This window comes from Papilio polytes, unplaced genomic scaffold, assembly GCF_000836215.1.
Source record: "Papilio polytes unplaced genomic scaffold, Ppol_1.0 DF824269.1, whole genome shotgun sequence".
NCBI classification, from domain to species: Eukaryota; Metazoa; Arthropoda; class Insecta; order Lepidoptera; family Papilionidae; genus Papilio; species Papilio polytes.
The window spans coordinates 1,340,226-1,360,309 of record NW_013524935.1 but is presented as its reverse complement, the minus strand read 5'-3'; the positions used below and the strand labels follow the sequence as shown (position 1 = coordinate 1,360,309).

The 20,084-nt window shown below is 32.3% G+C and overlaps 4 protein-coding genes across 7 annotated transcripts; 3 read left to right on the top strand and 1 right to left on the bottom strand.

Annotated features, from left to right (window-relative positions):
• The first annotated feature begins 114 nt into the window (after positions 1 to 114).
• Positions 115 to 882, top strand: LOC106110014 (glucose 1-dehydrogenase 3-like). Its single transcript, XM_013291694.1, has one exon. The coding sequence runs from the start codon at positions 115 to 117 to the stop codon at positions 880 to 882; it is 768 nt and encodes a 255-aa protein (XP_013147148.1).
• Positions 883 to 2,259: 1,377 nt separating this feature from the next.
• On the top strand, positions 2,260 to 4,207 carry LOC106109637. 2 transcript variants are annotated; one of them, XM_013291232.1, is made up of 3 exons: positions 2,260 to 2,583; positions 2,877 to 2,998; positions 3,946 to 4,032. In XM_013291232.1, exons 1-3 carry the CDS (start codon positions 2,408 to 2,410, stop codon positions 3,960 to 3,962), a joined length of 315 nt encoding a protein of 104 aa, XP_013146686.1. In that variant the 5' UTR covers positions 2,260 to 2,407; the 3' UTR covers positions 3,963 to 4,032. The 2 variants fall into 2 exon arrangements, with proteins under 2 accessions (XP_013146686.1, XP_013146679.1); XM_013291225.1 differs by having other exon boundaries at positions 2,877 to 4,207.
• Positions 4,208 to 5,940: 1,733 nt separating this feature from the next.
• On the bottom strand, positions 5,941 to 12,448 carry LOC106109550 (histone deacetylase 3). The gene is made up of 7 exons (XM_013291105.1): positions 11,941 to 12,448; positions 11,273 to 11,461; positions 10,436 to 10,710; positions 9,226 to 9,413; positions 8,444 to 8,584; positions 8,135 to 8,253; positions 5,941 to 7,965 (listed from the first exon to the last, which is right to left on the bottom strand). Exons 1-7 carry the CDS (start codon positions 12,179 to 12,181, stop codon positions 7,805 to 7,807), a joined length of 1,314 nt encoding a protein of 437 aa, XP_013146559.1. The 5' UTR covers positions 12,182 to 12,448; the 3' UTR covers positions 5,941 to 7,804.
• Positions 12,449 to 12,709: 261 nt separating this feature from the next.
• On the top strand, positions 12,710 to 19,943 carry LOC106109129 (protein D3-like). Of its 3 annotated transcripts, none has more exons than XM_013290550.1 (5): positions 12,710 to 12,854; positions 15,287 to 15,383; positions 17,655 to 17,778; positions 18,180 to 18,393; positions 19,205 to 19,943. In XM_013290550.1, the coding sequence occupies exons 2-5, from the start codon at positions 15,303 to 15,305 to the stop codon at positions 19,341 to 19,343; spliced, it is 558 nt and encodes a 185-aa protein (XP_013146004.1). In that variant the 5' UTR covers positions 12,710 to 12,854; positions 15,287 to 15,302; the 3' UTR covers positions 19,344 to 19,943. The 3 variants fall into 3 exon arrangements, with proteins under 3 accessions (XP_013146004.1, XP_013145997.1, XP_013145989.1); XM_013290543.1 differs by having other exon boundaries at positions 15,265 to 15,383; XM_013290535.1 differs by lacking the exon at positions 12,710 to 12,854 and having other exon boundaries at positions 15,172 to 15,383.
• Positions 19,944 to 20,084: the final 141 nt, after the last annotated feature.

The window sequence follows — 20,084 nt, the reverse complement described above, 5'->3', positions numbered from 1 at the left end:
AGCCGAGTGGTAAAAGATTCTTATCATATAATTTTCATAACACCTTTTCTTATCCTCATTATAAAACAACAGATAAGTTCACGTTCAGAAGTAAATTAAAATTTAGTTACCAAAATGTCTTTCGCAGACAAGGTTGTTTTTATCAGCGGTGCTAGTTCAGGAATAGGCGCAGCAACTGCTATTGAATTTGCTAAAGAAGGTGCAAATGTTATTATTAACGGCTTCAACAATATTGAAAACGAAACCAAATTGAATAATGTTTACAAACAATGTGAAAAATACGGTAAAAAACCATTAATTGTTAAAGCTGATATCTCAAAAGATGAGGAAGCAAAGACAGCGATAGAAGAAACAATTAAACATTTCGGAAGACTGGATGTACTTGTAAATAATGCTGGAGTTTCCAAATCTGGAAGTATCCTTGATGGTAATTTAATGGCAAGCTATGATGCTGTAATGGCTACTAATTTGAGAGCTGTGATGCATTTAACAACATTAGCAACACCATATCTTATTAAAACAAAGGGAAATATAATAAATATATCGAGTGTGTCTGGTAAGAGTAGTCCAGTTTTACCGCAAATGCTTTCTTATGGTATATCTAAAGCGGCTCTCGATCATTTTACTCGCTGTGCTGCTTTGGAATTGTCTGAATATGGTGTGCGTGTTAATGCAATCAGCCCTGGTCCTGTCGAGACTGATTTTCGCCAAAATGCTGGCCTGGGAATAGGTAATAGAACTGAACGTGAAAATCTTACACCTCTGAAGAGAGTTTCTAAACCAATTGAAATTGCAGTTTTAATATTATTTTTGGCAAGTGATAAAGCTAAAGGGATTACCGGATCTGATTTTGTATCTGACAATGGTTTTTTGTGTAAATAAAAAAAATACTGCTTAGTCATAAATTTTTTAAAACATTATTTAAGTCTGTCAAAGAGTAGTTCATTTATTTTCCTTAACCTTTTCAAATGGACTTTGTACCTACGCCATAAATGTTAATGTAATATCAGTTACATGAAGACAATAGCCGAATACATTTTATCATGCAATTTCATATTAAAAACACATTAACAGCTAGTAGTGACAGATAAGAATTATATTCATTATTAATCACATTGTTAAACAGAAGTTAAAATTATGTAACAACAGCAGCTTGCATTTATCAGTAGCGGAATTTCTGAAATAGGAACAGCAAAAAAAAGTGCAAACGTTTTCAATAATGGACGAAATGAAACCGAATTGAAAAATATTTACACACGGGTTTTCTATTAAAACAGAGTACTGAAAAAACTTGCAATTTTGGATATGTCATCTGAATCTAGTTTACATCCATTTTCGCGAATAACGCGATATTTTGTTAACTATTTAATAGAAAATTAAAGAAGTTATTGAACTAAGAACAACGTAAATAAATAACTACGTACTCCAGAGGCCTTGATATCTACTTTACACAACACTTTCGAAGTTGTGTACTTGACAAAATCAGATATAAAGTAACGTTAAAGTAGAAACTTGAGAACTGCCGTTTTTCAATTGGTTGTTAACCACAGATATCTACTATACAATATGTTATTAACTATTACATATTTTATTTTATATACTCACAGATTTCTCAATGGTAGTATCAAATTGCGCAACAATGAGAGTATCTGGCACTTACTAAAATCATTATTTTTAGTAAAAAAGAAAACCTTGATTATCCAATATCGTTCGTACATTATTTAAAAAATTAATCGGACTGTTTTTGCGAGCTTAATGAGAAAAATTTCGTTCTCCGCAATTCAGAGAAAAAAATTACCCACATTTATTTTCTGTCTTACGCGGTAGCTTTACAAACTTGACTCGACCAACAAAGTTAAGCTAATTGTAAATGAACACTTGATTAATGCAGAAGAATTTGGAAAATCAATGGAACGTCCATAATATGTTATTCAAATTTTAGACATTTTATGATGAATTCATGATACTTGAGATGAAAAAGAGATTTTCCACTACCGTAAGTCATATACAAAAATATTTTATTGTCCTCTTCGACAAATTGACATCAAAGTGTTTTTGTACGAGTTTAATTTTCGCTATAAATAAGCACCATTAATGAAATGTTACTTCATTATCAAAAACTAAAACAACTGCATTTTTCTTTCAATCTGTAAAATAATGTGCACAGAGTACATAAATGCTTACTTCTTTTATTTACTCCTTAAGATACACTTGGCAACACTAAATCAAGTCAAATGTCATTACATATTTGTCAAACAATGTCAATTTTGGAAATGGCTGGCCAATTGCAATAAAAAGTGATCTTGTTTTTTATTAATTGTTACATATTGTGAAATGTAAAACTTATTGTTGTAGATATATTTGTCCCTTAACTTTAAATACGTGTAGTTTTTATAAATAAACTAAAATGTCACCTCGAAAACAGCCCAATAGTTTGTTTAAATTATGCGTTAAGACTTGTATTAGTTTAATTAATTCAGCTTGTTATGTTATTGAAAAGAGTTTTCCTGAAAATAAATTTGGGGATTGCGAACGGGAGGCGTATGCTTTAAAATGCCATTTAATGTCTATGCTACCAGCCAGGTATGTTTACCAATTTACTTATCTAAATCAATTGAATGTTTACCATTCCATCTATTTTGTTCTATCAAAAACACTCAGTAGTTAAAAAAATAGAACTCTTGTAAAATATGTAGCAATAATTAAGAGAAAATATAGTATTGCTCTTTGTCTCATTGTGCAAAACAGCTGTTGTTTTTAGCCTCTCAAATAGACCATTAAAAAAACATTGATTTTATTAAACATATTTTTATTGTTTAAAAATATATCGCTGGTTGTATTAATAGTAGTTTATTGATTATTTTAATCTTTTTCAGGTTGTTCGATGTTCTCTGTTTAGAAAGAACCTGTTGCCAGTACCGAGGCGACCCTCGAATACAGCTTCATGTCTTGACACATCCCAAAATGACAGTCTTCCGCAAATGCGACCTTGACAATGGTATACCTCAACATTTTTGGATACAAAACCTCCCAAATTTCACTCGCTTAGTTGTTTTAGACCTTAAATTTGTCTGTACCGATGAAATCCTTCAAATTGTTGGTTCAAATTGTTTACTACTCGAAGAGATTAATATTGTTTCGAAAGTTGATATTGGCAAATCGCTTATCAACGCTTCCGTTTTGATTAGGAATGTTTCAGACGCAGGTCTATATTCAATAGTGAATTTGAAACAGTTACGCATACTAGCTATGGACCCGCCTCGCAACGAGCGTGCCAATAGATTAGGGCGATGTGTTTCACAAGCTGGTATCATAATGTTAATCAGTGAACTCCCTTATTTAGAAGAATTGAGGATCGAATCCTGCGATATTGGTGCCACTTTAATCACAACATGTGTAGATATCGGTCCTTTGAGTTTGAAAAAAATAAATTGCCACTTCGCTTCAGGGGAAGGTATTAAAAAATTAATTAAAATCTGTCCATATTTAAAGGAATTATCAGTTACTCATCTATCCGCTCATAATAAAGATGCCATTTTAGAACAACTTGCTTTAAGTGATTTGAGATTAACACGTTTAGATCTATCATTCTTTTTTTATTCTGATTCGATGCAACGGCTTTTAGCTGTCAAAGGCAGTTATTTAACCCATTTCTCTTTATGGGAGATCGAACATTCTCTGACATTAGAAGCGATAGTTTCCATCGGTGAACATTGTCCTAACCTAATCACCCTTTGTCTTATGACCCAGTCTAAATGTTTAGTCACACCCAGATACTTTAGAAAACCCGACAAAATCTTCAGACATCTTAGAAATTTGACAATAGGTAATGATAATTACAGCATCCATAGTATATTGACATTTTTCCTTGACTGCACGGACAATTTACAGAAATTAGTTTTAAAATATCAAACAAAGATGAATATTGATGACACATTGTTACAGTTGATAGAAAAAGGTAAATTAAAAAAATTAAACTGTCTATGGTTGGATTGTACTTTGGAAGTATCGAAGCAGGTTGTTAAACAAATGATACAACATTGTGAACACTTACAAATGTTCACAGTAGATTTCACCGAAGACATAAGCGATGTACAGAAATACATATGTGAAAACAATTTGGATATTAAGCTTGGGGGTTACTAGCCCCTTTTAGTGTATTTTATGTGTTTCGCTTACAGATAAATATAAGGTTATTTTACAGAAATGTTTTTTTATTATTATTCCTGTATTTATAAGTGTTAAAAAGAAATCGGTACAACAATAATTTATCGGCATACACGTCCCGTCCCTATGTCGGAGTAGAAGTGTTGAAATCAATTATGTTGTTACAATTATACTATTTTTAGCAACTACGAACGAATTTTAATAAAAAAAAAATTACAAGATGACGATTATTATTTGATTGGACACTAAATCTATCTAACTAGTTTTAAAGTAATTTTACAACAATAACTAGGAGGAACAAAGAATCAAATAATTACAATTACAACCTCAAAATGTACCGAACACTTTGACACAACTAGACGCTACCAGAGCCGGAGAGCGAATGCCCGACTTTGGCGGCCTTTAAATAATGTCGAAAATGTTGCCACACTAAAAATGTCTATTATTCCTTATACTATTGTAAAACAATATATTTAAAATTAAATGCTTTTTTGAAATAAAATGATTTAATCCAATAATCATTATACACAAAACTATAAAGTAAAAACGTGATTAATTATAATTAACTATTAAACTAAAATTTATAATTTAAAATATCTAATATTTAAACCAATATATGTGTCACTTTAAATGTATGTGCCATTTTTAAGAATTCTAAGTTACACCTTAAAATAATAGTGAACTTTTCATTTACTATACAAGTTGTTAAATATATTATATCTAAAATTAAAAAAAGATAACTTTTTAAATCCAAAGACATCTTTTACATATGGAAGGAATTTTATACTTCAAAGAATTACTAAAAGTTGTAACTAGTCTACTAAAATACCAATTTATTAAGCCGTTATTAGGATAATTTATTTTAACTAGCAATAATATAATAAATTCATATTTATAAAACATAAAATATGTGGCTACTTCAAAAAACAAATTAGAAAATCCTAAAAATTAAAATAAAGCCTAAGAATGTGAAGACCTAAGCTAGCCTTAGCCTAGTTGCAATATTTTCTAGCAATTTCTACCATTAAAAACCACTAACCTTATAATCCTTAACTCTAGCTTATCTATGAACTGTCAATTAACTTGCATTTCCTTACTTAAACTCCGCTAACTAACCTTATACTATACATTTTAAATTTTGTACAAATTTAATAATGATTTGACTGATCCTCGTATTTTAAACGTTTATGTAACACTCTATAGGCTAACCTTTACGAAACACGTGTTCAAAAACATAGTGTCCTTGTCTTTTCAATAAGAAAGAGCGGGAATGACTATGTTTTTAGACCCACGGTTTACTACTTTAAGACATACTAAGCTAATCGTCATATACATGCATAACACTGCATTATAACCGGCAGTAATTTATCCTATTTTATGTATTACACAGTTTGCCCAAAGGCGTCACCGGCTAATGATGTACACCTAGGTTGAAGAAGTTAAAATTTAAAAATGGTTTTATTCAAATATTTTTTATCTATTTTTCCACAACTATCCTCTCCCTACCATCTAGGCGAAGCATTATATTAAATTACATTTACTACATTATTTGTTATAGATTACAATGAATCATTCAAGTTGCTTTCTAAAATTACTCAAATATGTCATGAAATAAAAAAAATAAGACATGAATATTTCTACTATTTGTAATTAAAATTGAATGCATTGGATTGAGTTAAAATCTATAAAAAATACACATATAATGAAAAATTGGTCAATAGCCAATATTCATTTTTAAAACCTTGATTATAGTAAAATTTAATGAATGTTGCTAGATGATAAAATAATGTTAAAAAATACCATTAATTTTCTATTATTAAAACTTATATCTAGAGGAAGAAATTAAAAGCCAATGAGCATTATTCACTTAAACTTAAAATATAAAAAGACTAACCAAGATGTACCAACATCACGGTAATGTTACATGTTACATGATGATTCAGTGGTTCGGGGAAACCAACAAGATCAATGTAAATATTACACTTTGTAACGTTACACCGCATAACGTCGGTAAATTACCTTTGGAAAAATTATAGGTTATACAATTTTATATTAGTATAATTCTGTGGCCATAAGTCATGATAAATGCAATTTCATTATTTTACAGGAGAAGCAATTAAATCATTTAGCATTCTTGAAGGATATATAAAATATTGAACACACAATATATGAAAAAAAAAAAAACATAATTTGCCAGTTATCCTGATATGACCAAATGAAAGCATTACATATAAAGGGCCTGTTCCACAATTCTTGTAAATTGTCAGATAACCATCATATAAAGTATGTTATGGAAATATCGGATTTTGGTACTCTATGACAGTGACATTACTTTTAATTTATCTGAGCCTCTATCAGCCAGTGGTGGAACAGGTCCTAAGTCTTACTGAGAAAATATTTATTTATCATTGTCTATGACCACAGAAATAAATTGACATATCTCACTTGATGTGCAAAAGAGAAGGTGAATTACAACAGCTCTAATACTGTCAATGTTAAAGTACCACCAGATCCTTATCGGACTATAGATATCATCTCACGGGTAAATTTTGAAGACTAAGCAAGTTTTACATATTTAGGGTCAGTCCCACCAAATTGTAAATATCCAGATAACAATCGAACATGTAAAATATGTGACGGAAATATCAGATTTTCTTCTCTTATCTGGGAGCGACGTCGTTTTAAGCTATCTTAGCCTATATCAGTTAGTGGTGGGACAGGACCCGATACTAAATCACTTCTATACGATCGTTAATAATCCGTGCCGTAAGAAGGTAGAAATCACAGCAAGTTTTTGAATAATATTTATTTTATTAAAGAGCCATTACTACATTGTTTAGATTCTATATAGTCACGCTATAAAACTTAGGGGGTAAAAAAATTGGAAAAAACCCTCATGTGGGAAAGGGACCATAAACTACAAGCTGACATCAAGGAAGCAAGGTTTCCATGGTAACGGTATTTGTTATCCAATATCAAACGCCTTATCGGACTATAGTTATCATCTAACAGGCAATTTTTAGACCTAAGCAAATTTTTACATATTGATCAATGAAACTGTAGACTGACATCAGATCTGGTGGATTTTACATATTTTCTGACAGAACCAACTGATAGCCGCTTCCACTGATCTGTATAAATGGGTAGGTCATGGAAATTAGAGTTTTTGATGATGGCAGTAAATTTATCTATATTAGTTCAAATCCTCAACATGACTAACAGCAACCGAAATGCGAAAATGGGAAAAAAACAGCCAAACATCTTAGGAATAATCCAGTAAGTACCAAGTAATTTAACACCCAAAATACTGTTGTCCATATAATTTGCTAAACTAATGATTAAATTTTTGTTTAGACACATTTTAGTTGCTAATTTACTTATATTTCAATGAAATAAGCCTATTTCAATCTAGATATAGCCTGTCCATTGATAAAGGTCAGTGGCAGCACCTGTCAAGTTAGATATCCTTATTTGAATACAGTATTTCTTACCGGGTCTTAACTTAATTACGCTTACACTTCACTTAATCACTTAAAAGTCAATCACTGCACTAAAGAGGTTACATAAACAAATGTCTATACCTCTTGTATCCCTTCACGTGTCAAGTGACTAAAGGATCAGTCAAATCGGCCGTATGCTATGCTTCCTTCTTCTCTATAACTGTCTCCTTCTCATTATCCTTATCATCTTCGTAGAACTCATTCTTGGGCTCCACAAATTTATCTATTTCCTCTTGAGTCATCTTCACATCGGGATCTGGTTCTTCTTTGATTTTATAGTCCTCCGGGAAGAAATCACCTGAAAAAATTTTGTTGGACTTATCAACTTATCAACCAAAGTCCTTATAAAAAAAAATCTTGATTATAATTTTTTGGTTAATTTCATGTGAACGAAGTCACAAGCAACATCTAGTTAATTATAAAAAAGAGATAAAGGTAAATTTGTCAATCAGTACATATAATAATACCTGGTATATGTGACATCTGCACAGCGGGGGAATGCTGACACATTTTGAGGTTATCATACACATATTTAGTGATTGCCTCCAAATATTGCTTGCTGTTCGCATTTGTTGTATTATCAGGCCTGGAATATTAAACAAAGCTTTTACATGTAGTAATAACCTTATATTGTCACCTCTAACTTAAAGTCGACTCCAAGACCCCAATTAGGGACACATGATTTTTTAATTCTTTGCAGACGGAGTCGCGGGGGAACGTTAGTATTCTTATAAATGTTTTATTGATCTTATTAAATAAATAAATTGCATAGTTACCTGCTAATTTCTGGGTGCAACTGAAAGTCTGGTGCAAAAAACTCCAAATACTCTGTATATGGTAGTTCATTGGAAATATTCTCATCAACTAATAAGGAAGTTTCATATGTCCAACATCTGGCAACATTTCTCAATGTATATCTGAAATTATACATACATATTTTTAAATATTGGACTTACTTAAATATAACGACTTGAGCTAGCACGATATCAGAATTACTACTACTCGAGAACACATGTGGGCGGCCATGGGTAAAGTCGGATTCCAGGAACACATTCACAATACTCCTCAGTCAGGATATCATCAATCTACCAAGCTCGTATACCTATCCTACCTATCTACCAATATCGTTCAAACAATGTTCTTGCAACGATCCCTATTGTAAGAATATTCTAAGTTCTCACGAAAGTCGCTTAGAGACGCTCGTGATCTAATTATGACTTAAATTCAAATTGATTTCTTCCTCTGATTGCGACATATAAATAAAATGGACATTTCTGTTGGTCACTTTAATAATACTAATGACACAAATTGTGCTTTGATAAGAATAAAAATATTTAAATGCCATACACACAAATTGAATTTTTTAATATCTCTAGAATATATACTTTTCCTAATGATTTAGTTTGAAAATCAAACTTAATATATAGTCTTTATAATTTAACATATGGATGGACAAAATATATCAATAATTATTTGTATCCATTCCAAACATTTTGCGTACTTTAAAAATGACGTCATATATATATATCTACAATTAGTATGTACAACTTTCACTTACCCTCCGCCACCTACAACTAATGTAGGCACATTTAAATTCTTCACAAACTTGACACATTCCCCGTGACCCCTTGTGGACAATGAGAAGCAACCGAGGCGATCCCCCGCCAGAGAATCAGCCCCACATTGTAATACAATAGCTGTAGGACGGTAGAATTCCATCACATTTGATATCACAGGTTTGAATACCTAAAAAAATATACACAATCAACTAATAATCTATATGTATAGTTTTGTATAGCACTATTAACCATTATGCTTAAAATACAAGTATAGTAGAACCTCGATAACTCAAACCTCGGTAACTTAAAAACCTCTGTAATTTAAAAAAATATTACATACCATTCCCATCAGAGCCCAAAACCTCTATATAGACCCTTGATAACTTAAAATGTTTTGTGTTTCCCTTGGACTTTAACTTATCGAGGTTCTACTGTAGATGTTTATAGCCTACAAATTATTGAAAGAACATAACTTTAAAAACTAGCATTAGCATAATAAAAAAGTGTATAAAATCCAGGTGTTCCACATCAGGAAAATTTGTGAAAAAATGTTTCTTTTTTATAATACAAGGTGGCAAACAAACAAGCGGCCACCTGAATCCACCGAAATGGAAAGCGTCGCTGCCCACAAACATTCGCAATTGCAGATGCGTTGCCTACCCTTAATTGACGGAGAAGACATGAAGAGGACACTTTCCTTTTCAATGTGTCTCCTCCACCGTCAAATCCACTTTTCCTTCCCATCCTTTCCTCTCAAGAAAAGGGTGGAAAGGGAGAGGGACTGAAATTAGGCCTTCGGCACCACGCTAATCAGACATTGCTTCCACTTCACGCCTATTTTCTGTATGGTCGTGGTATTACACGGGGAAAGCCGGCCCATTCGTGCGAAGATATTAAAGCTGGCTCTACCACTGTTCACTATTTTGTTCGTTAGAACGAGACAAACGTCTCTAGGTATAAATAAATAATTGAATAGTAGTGAGTGGTACAATGAAGGGATAATAATAAAACTAGCCGTGTATCACTAACTTTTTTTCCTACAGACTCATATATAAGCTGTGTTGTACAGATATATGTCCGCGACGTCAAAATGTTCAAATAATTGTATCACTAAAGGTAAACACCTGTTTTTCCGAATGTACCTTTTTATTTAACATATTAATAAATCACTGAATTATAAACACACCTTCTAGTAAAAAAGTTACTTACTTGTACATAACTCTGATCATCTATACCTTCCTTTAGAGGTACATTTACTGAAAAATATCTTCCACTTTCCGCTCCAATTTCATACATATCACCTGTCCCTGGGAAGAAGTAGTTTCCATACTTATGGAAGCTAACTGTCATCACTCTGTCACTTAGGTAGAACGCTTCTTGGACTCCATCACCATGGTGGACGTCAATGTCAATGTATAATACACGAGGATGATGCTTTAGTAATTCCAATATCGCTATTACTATATCATTTACATAGCAAAAACCTGGAACACAAACAGAAACAATTTTTAATAAACCTTACTGATATCATAAATGCAAGTTTTAATTGATGGATGGATGTTTGTTACTTCAGACTAGCTCTATGGGTCTTGCTGTATTTACCCACAAATATAGAAAATAGTCTTGAAGAACACATTGGCTATTTATGTGGGCTACACCTAGTTATTATATAATATTCATCTCAACTTCCCTATGAGTGAACTATCTCTATAGAATAGTTTTTTTTTATTATTGCACGGTACTCCTTGGTTTTTTTTTACACTAACAACATTAACAGTGCTGTATTTTTAGACGTGAAATGTCAAACTAATCATTATCATCAGCCTCCTTATCCTACTCCACATAACTCTATTATATGTCATTGCATTCGTCACTCCCTTTTTGATCATGTCACCTTTCACGCAATCCATCCATCTCTTTCTAGATCTACCTCTACTGGTATACCCTTCCTCACTCATAATTAATGTTCTCCTTGAGATTAATCCCTCCTCATAACATAAAATGTCAAACTATTGTAAATTAAAATCTATTATATTTTATATTTACCGGAAGGTTCAAATTTCTTTGCATGATGTAATCCACCGGACCAGTTAATTGCTATATCACAAACATTATTGTTCAACTTCATTGCACCTTCCAATGATGCACCAGTGTACATAGAGCAGAAATCAAACAGACCTTCAAATACTGGACAATCATCACCTACATTGTAATGCAACAAATCTTTTGAATATGCTGAAATTAAAGTATTTTGTTAGTTATTAAAGAAAACTGTTGCTCGGAGATTTTAAGTTTATCTAGTCTATTTTTAAACTGTTGAATTCTTTTTAGACTCTTGGGTCCACCACTACACTATCCGGAAGCCATGCCAGGACTCCACTGTTAGGCAGATGAATGCTCAAATGAGTTCTTTTTATTTGCTATGCTTAAAACAAATATAATCTTTGGTATCAATACTAAAAGTTAAGTCACAAGTATTTAATGTTTTTTTTTAATAAAACTAACTAATTAAGCTTCATGATAGACTAAGATCTATGCACACTGATAATCTAAAGTGGATTGGAAAGTTCATTCTGTACACACACAGTTAAACAGTCAAAAACAAGCTTTATTTACAAGTCTTTCTAAAAGTAACAATTTTTACATTTATTAAATTACTTTTCGTGATAAATTAAACCACTAAATACTTAATAAATTAAAATGGTATTACATACTTTGAATATTCTGTGGAGTGACATTCTGCAAGAATTCTATATAATCTTCACTGTGAAACCGGCACATATCGTGTGCGTTAGCCTGGTAAGGTTTGTATATTTGCATTTTCTTGTGTAAACCATAGTGTAACACAAGACTGTGCGTTACTGCGAGCCTGTGAGGCTTCATCGGATGACCAGGTCCATAGTGGAAATTACCTACGTCCGCATTGTAAAAGTAAGCCACCCGCGACTGACTCATATTGAAAAGTCGAATACGTACTCTTTTAAAATTAGAATAACCCCAAGAACTAATGCAATAACTATTAAACGCTTCGTTAGTTGAATATCACCTAACATGATATACACTTCATTTTTTCTTCCACTTACGTAGTAATGAATATATTTGATAATATGACATGATAATTTCGTTGTAAGCTTTAAAAATTTAAGGTAGTTATCGATTACATGTAAAAATTTAGAAATAACACGTAAAAGTACGCAACTATCGAAAAATAAGCACTTTTGTTTGACATTGACAGTTGACACAAACAACAAAGATTGATTAAGACAGAAACGACACTTGAGCAAGAATCTAAAAAAGAACTGTAAACAAAATTATTACAGGCCCTAATGCATGCAATATTCACACAGTAAGCCAGGGCATTCATGTTTTTCAATTTTACAAAATGAAGGCTATCCCAGTATCTTGTATTCATTCTCTAATAACAGCAAAGATCTTAGTTCTTGTTATTTTTCTCGATATCGTATATGCTCTTTATGTATGTTTATGTCAATGTCAATTTGAGTCGTGTCATCTTAGGCCGGCGTGTTATCTTTATCAATTTCTAGAATTTTTAAACCTTATCTAGATTTATATTCATCAATATTTCATAATACTTGCCTAGTTTTCTAGATTTTACATTCGTTTTAAGGTAAGAAGTTTTTAGTTCTTTACCTTTTGCATATTTATAGTTTCAAGAACTAGTGCGCCAGTCTTAAGAAAACTCCTGATTGTACTTATGTAACAGATAAATTATAATTTCCCAATTGTACCTTAGCCAGAAATCATTATTTTCTCTATATTACGTTAGAAATCGAAGTTAATACATGTAAATATTGGTCTATAGTTGTAATTTAAAAATGTCGGAATACCGGCATTTAGGTGATAATTTTGGGCGTGCTGCCAATCATGCATATTCCCGTTATACGTCACGTAATGCAGTCTAAATAAATGCCTTGGTTATATACCTATATACCATTTACATGTGTTTTTACAAACAATATTATTTTTTAACAAACCAGTTTATGATATGAAAAGCTGGTTTTTGATATGTCAAACCGGTTTATATGACCTGATATGACATTACCTGTATGGATTTAACATATTCTGTATTAGTATGTACTAGTACATGTTGTTATTAAAGTTAAAGGTCTTTCATATAAAAAACAATTAGACTGTCATGAAAATATCTTAATAAGAATTCTAACAATACTATATGTAATCCACCGCATAAGGTGTTAACATAATGATTGAAAATTTATAACTTATTCTTATTTGATTGTTTATTTACATTGAATATGCTCCACAACTGAACCAATTTGAAAAATCCTTTCACTGTTGGGAGGCTAGATTTTCTCTGTGCTGATGAAGTCCAGTAATAACTAGCTTATAATCATTTTTCTTTCACTTTTCACAAATATTACAATCACACTTCATACTAAATATAAATGTGACATTTGGATGTATAGATGGATGGATGGATGGATGTTTGCTAGAGTTTGTAGCCTCAACGGTTGAACGGATTTCGGTGAAACTTGGTATAGATGCAAAGGATAATATGAAAGAACACATACTTGCTTTTGTTTGTAATTCCACATGGATGGAGTCGCGGGCGAAACATAGTTTGAAATAATATTATACCATATTGGCCTAATTATACTTTATACTACAAATGGGTAAAAAGTAGCAAGCAGATGCTAGTTTTATAGTATGAGACATTTCTTATTGTATTTTTTTTAGAACCGAGTATACTGTGGTTGAACCATTTTGCAGTACAAACTTCAGCAGACTAAATTTACTGCTGGAAAGATACCTTTTGTTCCACATTTTATGATTATAATTCAACATACTTGTGTATGATTTTAACGAACTCCAAGTGTGAAAACAAGTGCTAATATTTAGACTCTAGTGACAATGATGTTGTCATAATACGGACACTCACATTCCAATCACGGAATCAGAAACTTCATATACACATAAATAAGTACATATGTACTAGTATATATGGCAGAATCATGTTTATTATGCATTCTAATATTACAACTAGATTGAGCCTGTGACTTTGTGTGTGCAGAATTAAAATAAAGCATAGTAAATAGATATGTGTCTTTTAGACTATGTTTAACATGTGTCAATTATCAAGATCCACTAAAAGAGACAATTTTTTTTGATCTTATCGTCATCTTCCTCCTTATGCTGCTTCTACAGAGTCGGTGCAACAGATTTTTGTCCTCCACATAACTCTATCATACATCATCTCAGCCATCACTCCCTTTTTATCATGTCATCTTTCACGCCATCCATCTCTTTCTAGGTCTACCTTTGACAGTGTACCTCCACACTCATAACTAACATTCTCCTTGTTATATGCAATCCATCACTCCTTTTTTACTTTATCCAGTTAAAATAAAATCTTATATGTGTTTTTTTAAACATTTTGCTCATATAGTAATGTTGCACAAGTTTGTCATGGAATAATTTTTGTTTATAAAACAATTTTAGCACAGTTATTAAAAGTCTAATAATCTGTGGAACCATATTTATTTAAAATTTCACTGCATTACATTGACGCAGGTAAATATTTATATCTCTTAGTAAACTATTAACAAAGATAAAATAACATAATCAGATCTTGACACTGAGTTTAAAAAATCTATGGTTAATTCCTGTGTAAATGTTGCATACATATTGTAAAAATTAGTCAAAACACGGAACGTCTAACTTTGTAATGGAAGCAACCAATCCTTTTTACATTCTTTTTACATTACTTTGACTTCCCATTTAAGGGAAGGAGTATCTATAGACGTGCTAACCTCCAGATGATCATCAATAACTAGTGAAATAAAGTAGAAATAGTAACTTTAGAAACTTTCTAATATAACGCATTATACAAAGTGACTGCAACATACTGGCTAGGTATAGAGTTTTCAATGTAACGAATGCTATTTAAACGGTTGTCGCATAGTTTCAACGCATAACTGTTTCGACGTTCGTTACGAACAGACGTGTGCTGTCCTTTAAAATGGGGCAAATGTTGAGATGTGTGATTGTTTTGTTACTAGCCGTCGGCATGGTCAATTTTAGGGTGCTTGCTAGAGGGATGTCTACCATCGCTAAATCGTTTGCTGAGAACGCCGTGGTTCCCGATGTTGTCCCAATCGCCCCTGCCGCTCAACTTAAGGTGAGTTTTGTTTCAATTAAATATATATGACTTATAATTTTAGCTTCGAAAAAATGGAAATGGACGAGATGTACAGGTTAGGGGTTTTGAAATTATTCTGAAGCATTCATAATTATTTAAGAAAGTTCGATGTTTCCGGGAATCGAATCTAGTTCTTTGCATTAAACTGTTTTAAGATATTTTTCTTAATAAAACTTTAACTTTAAAATTAAATGTTTATTGCAATTCAATAAGGAACTCAAGTTAATTACATTTACCTTTAGACCATGACCAAGTTAAAATAAGCAAATCAAGTTTTCATTTCGCGTAAATTAATTTTTCACACCGATTATTTTTTGTTGTTAAACTATTTTTATTTTTAACATAATATATTCTTAATGTATTAAGATATCCAAACTCGTTTTAGATTATTTTCGACACATGTTTCGTTTTTATCGTTTTAAAACTCGTTTCGTTCCGAAATGGATGCGTCGGCTTTCTCAATACGTTATGTAAAAAAGCCAATACTTTTGTTTAGAGTGAATCTTATCAACAATCAATATCTTTTATCTTGTGGATTGAAACTGAGATAGTGTCCACAGTTTCTATTTCGTTTCTCGACGATGTTTGTTTTAATAATTGACAGGTAGAAATGCCACTAAATAGTGCTATTTTGAACTTTAAAAAGCACAGTAACAAAATATTTTGTATCTTATTTTATACTTATATCTTAAAGAGAAAAAATTGTTTTTTTTTGTATAGAAATAACTCAAAAACTACTGGGCTGATATTAAAAATTATTCACATAAGCTATTTTTATTTTACGTAGTCGAAGTCGCGAGCAACAGCTAATCTATTTTAAAAAAAAGTTATCTTTAAGTTTCGTGTACTTTTTTGGCAGTGTATACCAGGTTATAAAGACAGATACGTCAGAGAATAGAGAAAGTGGTGAAATTGTGCGAACAGAGCTAACAGCAAACTGATTTCTTGTGAACTTATTTAGAAGGACCAAAAGTGAATTGTTTGTTTTTGGGAGTCGTTTCAGTCATTTAGCACCTAAGACCTAAAGGCTTAAAACATAACAATGAAATTAACTTAAATACAAATCTACATTTAAAAAAAAAGGAAACAAGACTAAAATTTCCGACAAAAGTCGGAAATTTCCAAAATGAACATTTTTTAAGGAAATCTCAAAAACTACTGGGTAGTTTTTAATTTTAGAAAATGCGGTCAAATTACAGATATTCCGCATCAAACAAAAAAAAAAACAAATATGACGTTAAATTGATCATAAATCGCAGCGTAATCGACGTATATACATAAAAATACCGGTCAAATTGAGAACCGTCTTTTTGAAGTCTGTTAAAAACATCTCCACGGAACATTACTTCCGCTTGTTGGGAAAAATCCTTACATTCATTTGTTGGAGAAAATTATACATTGTTAATATGTTATTTTCTTTTGTAATGTAATTTTGTTATTATTGAATATGATCCTTTATTGCAGTTTGATTGCCGTGACTAGCACACTCACTATATTTAATTGGTTGATTCGACTGTATGTATTCATGTCATTATTTACACCTCATTAACCCAACAAATTACAATTAAAATTATTACAAATTGAATATATTTATTATGTTACACTAATAAACAAACTACAAATAAATAACTCTTAACAATTTTTATGTTTTCATTATTTTTTATCTACGAAAAACCGTCTTTAAAATCATAAATCTATAAAATCACATCTTTTCCCTTCAAGCAAATACAGTTTTAACTAACCGATACACCCGTATTAATGCATATTGTCACCTCTTCTTTTACCAGTAGAGTGAAAGGGACGACAATAATCGAGTGTGAGGTTTTAGACCCCAGGTTACAGTCGTGTTATCTTCTCAAAGGATAAGATCCTGTTAACCTTGTCAACTGAGAATCATAAACCGCTTGTATCTAGGTGTATCAGGTTATGCAGTTTCCTTACAAGGAAGATGTAATTTAGAATTATCCTTTTACAGGGTCATTTTAGTGGATTGAAAGATTAACACAATTACCTTGTCTTTTTTCCTATTTATTAAGGAATTTTCCTTAGCTCATTATTTACCTTCAATTATTATTGTTTTATGTTCAAGGTTTTTAATTTACAGAAGTCATCTTCGTATTTCTGTTGAGTTATTTAAATCAAAATCATATTGAAATGTATCGAAAATGTCTCTAACAATGATGATTCTAGAATACTTAGTTAAGTTTAATCAGTGGGTAGTTTGTTAAGAATTGACTATGTTTTTTCCAGGTGAAGTACCCCAGCGGTGCGGAGGTGAAAGAGGGTAATGAACTAACACCGACCCAAGTGAAGGACCAGCCCACTGTGAAATGGGATGCTGAGCAGAATACCTTCTATACGGTGGCCATGACCGGTGAGGAACATGTTGCTTACCTTAAGCCAGAATTGAAGACTAGTGCTTAATAAATCTTCTCTTTGGCATATGTAGAAAGGCAATAATTGAGATATCAAGGTATCGCAAATAGACCAATGATTTAATTTATTTATTACAATAACTCAAAAACTACTGCGCCGATGTTAAAAGTTCCTTCATCAAAAAGCTACGAGCTTAAGAAGCTCGTAATGTGTCAATTATCATAAAGATAAAATAGATTTTTGTTGATTTATTAAAATTTTCATTAACTATTCCAACTAAGCTCTAAGCTTGTGCTAGGATATTGTCCGGACAATAGTCAAATAGATTCGAACCTTCGACCGCAAGGTACTCGGTGCCCTAACCATTAGGCTATTGTTGCCATTGGTTGTTCGTTATAGACCCCGACGCGCCGTCGCGTAAGGAGCCGACATTCCGCGAGTGGCACCACTGGCTGGTGGGCAACGTGCCCGGCTGCGACGTGTCCGCGGGCGAGGTGCTCTCCGCGTACGTGGGCGCCGGCCCGCCGCCCGACACCGGCCTACACAGATACGTCTTCCTGGTCTACAAGCAGCCGGGGAAGCTGACCTTTGATGAGCCTCGCCTGCCCAACACGTGAGTTACATTTGACTGAGCTAAGCTAGCATTAGAGTAAGCTAACTTAACATTTGGTGAGCTAATTTAACATTTGAATAAGCTACGCTAACATTTTACTGAGCTAAGCTAACATTTGATAAACTAAACTAAAATTTGAGTGAGCTAAGCTAACATTTGATGAACTAAACTAACAATTGAGTGATCTAAGCTAACATTTTATGAACTAAACTAACATTTGAGTGAGCTAAGCTAACATTTGATGAACTAAACTAAAATTTGAGTGAGCTAAGCTAACATTTGATGAACTAAACTAATATTTGAGTGAGCTAAGCTAACATTTTATGAACTAAACTAACAATTGAGTGATCTAAGCTAACATTTTATGAACTAAACTAACATTTGAGTGAGCTAAGCTAACATTTGATGAACTAAACTAACATTTGAGTGAGCTAAGCTAACATTTGATGAACTAAACTAACATTTCAGTGAGCTAAGCTAACATTTTAATTTGCTAAGATAATATATCATGAGATAACATTTGAATAAGCTAATCTAAAATTTAAATAACCTTGTCTAAGATTTTATAAATTAAGCTAACATTTAAGTGAGCTAACTAAATACAAGTATGTAAAGGAAGGATGGCTATACTAACTGGTGATTGAGTTATTACTGAATACACTTTAATAAATTATTGTAAAAAGTCCCTTCTAAAGTTATTTGTTGATGTTTCAAAGCGCGCATCTTTTCTACCAAGCAATTTTTTTTCCACCACTTCGTCCTAGTTTTAAAGTAAATTTCAAACAGTCACTGAAAATAAATGTAATTTCAGATCGGACAAGGGCCGTGCTAAATTCTCCATCAACAAATTCGCAACTAAATACAATCTCGGCATCCCGGTCGCTGGCGACTTCTTCCAGGCGAAGTACGACGACTACGTGCCCTTGCTGTACAAGCAGCTCGGCAACTAGGCACGTCCGCTCTCCGCGAGCGCCGACCTAAGACTGAAACAATTGCTTTCCAAACTGCAATTGTAATCGACAGATGGCGTTGGAACTAAAATTGTTATAAATACCCTTGAGTCACTGATCTTTATAAATGGATAGGATAAAATGTTTCGACTATTTGATATTCGCCATTTTAACGGTTTTGGGTAATTATTAACTGTTAATGTCAACAGGTGAGTTAAAGTCGGGTTGAACTAAACTATGTTTCTAAAAGACCTATCTTTTTATACAGATCAGTGTTTTAAATCCATTAAAGAAAAAATGACACTTGAGATTCTCCCTTCCGCTTACACCTAATGTTGCGTAGCTATTTCTTATTTTGGGATGAGTTACATCTCTTTTAATTAAAGAGATTTCTTTTTTCCTTGATTGATTTCCGGGGATTTCAAAAGTATTTTTTTTTAAATAGGGAATATGAAATCATAGATTCAGTTTCCTTTTTTTTAGATCGCCATTTAGAATATTGCATTTCAATTGATGTAATCAGTTGGTTTTGGATTTTCTTTGTGTTTTGCTTTAGATTGTAAGAGAAGTTTAACCTTTCAAATATAACATTATATCTGATGCTTTAGTTTCATTTATTAGCTTTCGCCCGCGACTCCGCCCGTGTGGAATTGAAAAGAGAAAAAAGTGCATATTTGTTCTTCCAGACTACACCTATGACAATTTTCAGCCGTTTAGGCTACAAACTAACATCCATCCATC

What these genes read in the sequence shown, in the direction of transcription:
- LOC106109550 (XM_013291105.1), bottom strand. Translation starts at nt 12,181, where the DNA reads ATGAGTCAGTCGCGGGTGGCTTACTTTTACAATGCGGACGTAGGTAAT. An exon ending in CACTCCACAGAATATTCAAA is followed by an intron (nt 11,462 to 11,940) that starts GTATGTAATACC and finishes CTTTAATTTCAG; the next exon opens with CATATTCAAAAGATTTGTTG. An exon ending in TTGCACCCAGAAATTAGCAG is followed by an intron (nt 8,254 to 8,443) that starts GTAACTATGCAA and finishes TTAATATTCCAG; the next exon opens with GCCTGATAATACAACAAATG.
- LOC106109129 (XM_013290535.1), top strand. Translation starts at nt 15,225, where the DNA reads ATGGGGCAAATGTTGAGATGTGTGATTGTTTTGTTACTAGCCGTCGGC. An exon ending in CTATACGGTGGCCATGACCG is followed by an intron (nt 17,779 to 18,179) that starts GTGAGGAACATG and finishes TGTTCGTTATAG; the next exon opens with ACCCCGACGCGCCGTCGCGT. An exon ending in GAGCCTCGCCTGCCCAACAC is followed by an intron (nt 18,394 to 19,204) that starts GTGAGTTACATT and finishes ATGTAATTTCAG; the next exon opens with ATCGGACAAGGGCCGTGCTA.
- LOC106110014 (XM_013291694.1), top strand. Translation starts at nt 115, where the DNA reads ATGTCTTTCGCAGACAAGGTTGTTTTTATCAGCGGTGCTAGTTCAGGA.
- LOC106109637 (XM_013291225.1), top strand. Translation starts at nt 2,408, where the DNA reads ATGTCACCTCGAAAACAGCCCAATAGTTTGTTTAAATTATGCGTTAAG. An exon ending in ATGTCTATGCTACCAGCCAG is followed by an intron (nt 2,584 to 2,876) that starts GTATGTTTACCA and finishes AATCTTTTTCAG; the next exon opens with GTTGTTCGATGTTCTCTGTT.